This window comes from Sphaeroforma arctica (assembly GCF_001186125.1).
Source record: "Sphaeroforma arctica JP610 unplaced genomic scaffold supercont1.1005, whole genome shotgun sequence".
Classification (NCBI taxonomy): domain Eukaryota; class Ichthyosporea; order Ichthyophonida; genus Sphaeroforma; species Sphaeroforma arctica.
Genome location: NW_014039553.1, coordinates 15 through 2515, shown reverse-complemented (window position 1 = coordinate 2515; position 2501 = coordinate 15). Strand labels below are relative to the sequence as shown.

At 38.8% G+C, this 2501-nt stretch overlaps 2 protein-coding genes across 2 annotated transcripts; both read left to right on the top strand.

Annotated features, from left to right (window-relative positions):
• Positions 1 to 1141: 1141 nt before the first annotated feature.
• SARC_09631 (hypothetical protein) lies at positions 1142 to 1375 on the top strand (the record flags this gene model as incomplete). Its single annotated transcript, XM_014296345.1, has 1 exon — positions 1142 to 1375. One exon carries the CDS (start codon positions 1142 to 1144, stop codon positions 1373 to 1375), a length of 234 nt encoding a protein of 77 aa, XP_014151820.1.
• A 30-nt stretch (positions 1376 to 1405) lies between these two features.
• Positions 1406 to 2197, top strand: SARC_09630 (hypothetical protein; the record flags this gene model as incomplete). Its single annotated transcript, XM_014296344.1, has 1 exon — positions 1406 to 2197. The coding sequence occupies one exon, from the start codon at positions 1406 to 1408 to the stop codon at positions 2195 to 2197; it is 792 nt and encodes a 263-aa protein (XP_014151819.1).
• Between the last annotated feature and the right edge of the window lie 304 nt (positions 2198 to 2501).

Sequence of the window (2501 nt, the reverse complement as noted above, 5' to 3'; positions counted from 1 at the left end):
TATGTATATGTATATGTATATGTATATGTATATGTATATGTATATGTATATGTATATGTATATGTATATGTATATGTATATGTATATGTATATGTATATGTATATGTATATGTATATGTATATGTATATGTATATGTATATGTATAAGATGTATATGTGTATAATATGTATATGCGGAAGTAAAAATATATACCAGTATAGAACTTTTTGTTTTGTTATTAAAAACAAAAATGTACTTTAAATTAAATTTTTTTTGATTGTTTAGAAGAAGAAGAAAAAAGCTCGTCATAGCCTTCTTCAATATGTATTTTTATTTTTATATAAATAAAAGTATTTTTCTTTTCATGTTCTTTTTATTTATGGTCTTTTTAAAATCAAAAGTATACAACTACATATACGTGATTTTTTTTTGTTGTGCTTTTATTTTTGCAAATTTCTATTGTTGTTACTCGTGACTCGACTCTTGGTTAAAAAAATACTGGATAGATTCTGGCCGGCCTCCACACCTCCAGGAGAGACCAGAGACTGGTCTCTGCGACAAATGATTGAGTAAGTATGAGTTAATGGAGTATTTGCCATACTAACTCATATTTTATAGTATCTAATTGGTTCTAAATATAGTCGTACGACTGGCGTACGACAACACTATGTTTCAGATTTCAAAAGTTCAAGACTTCGAATTTCAAGCACCACAAGAGTACTTATATACATATACTACATATTTCAAACTATTTTGTTCTTTTCCCTCTCAAAGTGACATGTTAGATTCTATGAAACACATCTTGAAATATTCTCCTCTATGGCTATTTATAATGAGGAATCTTGAAATTGTCTACGCTAAACATATTGTTCTTTTCTCTATCTGTAAAAGTGGCGTATTCGATTCTATGAAACACGACCCGCTGGAATTTCGATGGAAGAAGTGTTTAGCAATGAAAACCCGATGAGACTTGCCAGAGGGTCATGTATGGAAGAAACGAGAATGATGAGCAATTGTGCGCGCGTTCAAAACAAAGTAAACCCCTCAACACTATATAAGAAATCAGCCGGTGTAGTCGATCACCACTCAAACGAGCTATTCAAAACTTGTCAATCAACAATGCAAATTCAATAGAATAATCCAACAATTTCAGTTATGAATATGCTGTTAAAAATCTTTGCCCTCGTAATGGTAGCTTGCTGCACCACTACACATGCTTGTGAAGATAAAAGTGCTCTTACACGCATTAACGATGAGTGGAAACTTGTCATTTGGGGTAAACAAATCACTGGCGACGACGCTGCCGAGCTAACCTATGCCGCAATCATCGATGCTGTCGGAGGTGGTGGAACATTCACTTACACCAAACTGAAAGATATACTCGGTGATCAGTAACAGGAGATCGGATTAGATATAGTTCTGGATATGATCACCACGGAAAAATCCAAGGACTTTAGCAGCTTCGGCGAAGAGGGAACGCTCAAAGGCGGTGTTGCCACACTGCACGGCTGCGGCGGCACTTGGTTTATATGCGGAGGGATCTTCAACCCACACAAATGCAAGGTTGGTAAGCACAATTACTACGTGCCGTACCTCGCCTGGCGACCCAGAACATCTGACGATGACACGAGTGACGACACGACTGTCAATGATGATTCCTTGCAGTACTTCCACGGAGGCTGTACACTGTCGGCGCCAATTCGTTCAAGTGAGTGCGTAGCAGCAGCTGCCAATGCTTGTACAAAACACTACCCTGGCACCTCGGGAATGATTCAAGAGGTGGGAGCCACCGACGTGATGGTCGTATGCTTCCAGGCGGTCACAGTACAAGATTTCGAAATCTCACAACTAACCGAAAAGCACGAAGGTTGTACGTCTGTGGTGGACGCCCAGAAAGATGTGTGTGTTGCCGCTCAGAGACGAATTTGTGACAAGAGCGCCGTTGCACAGCAATTAGGAGCCTCGGTTATAGGCACAGCCTGCTTTAACGCCGGCCTGGAAGAGAATGTGCTTCTCAGCGACTTAACCGCGCTACATGAGGAATGTAACAGTGTGGGAAGATCACAGGACTCATCCACCGCAACTGCGAAGAGAAAGGGTTCCAAGGCGGATTATCACAAGAGGTTGGAACTCAGGAATTCCTCGTGGCCTGCTTTGCCAATGAAGGTTCGCATGTCATGCAGGTCGACCGATCATAATTTGAGGCTACGTTTATAGCATGGGTAAATTGCATACCACAAAGGTATCATAAAACGTCCGCGAAAAAATGTTTCAGACGATATACGTTGAGCTCCTGAAGTTAATGACTTTATCATTTAGCTAATGGGTGATAAAAAACTGAATTATTATAAAAAAGGACAATCTCATACAACTTGAAACAGAAAATATTCTATATGTATATTGCATTTTCTATATTTAGAAACGACGACAATTATATATTTTCAACTGAAGGCTATGGCTGTATTAGTGCATTCTAACCTACATTTCCACAGGAATATAACTAAGTCGCACTGATGACAGG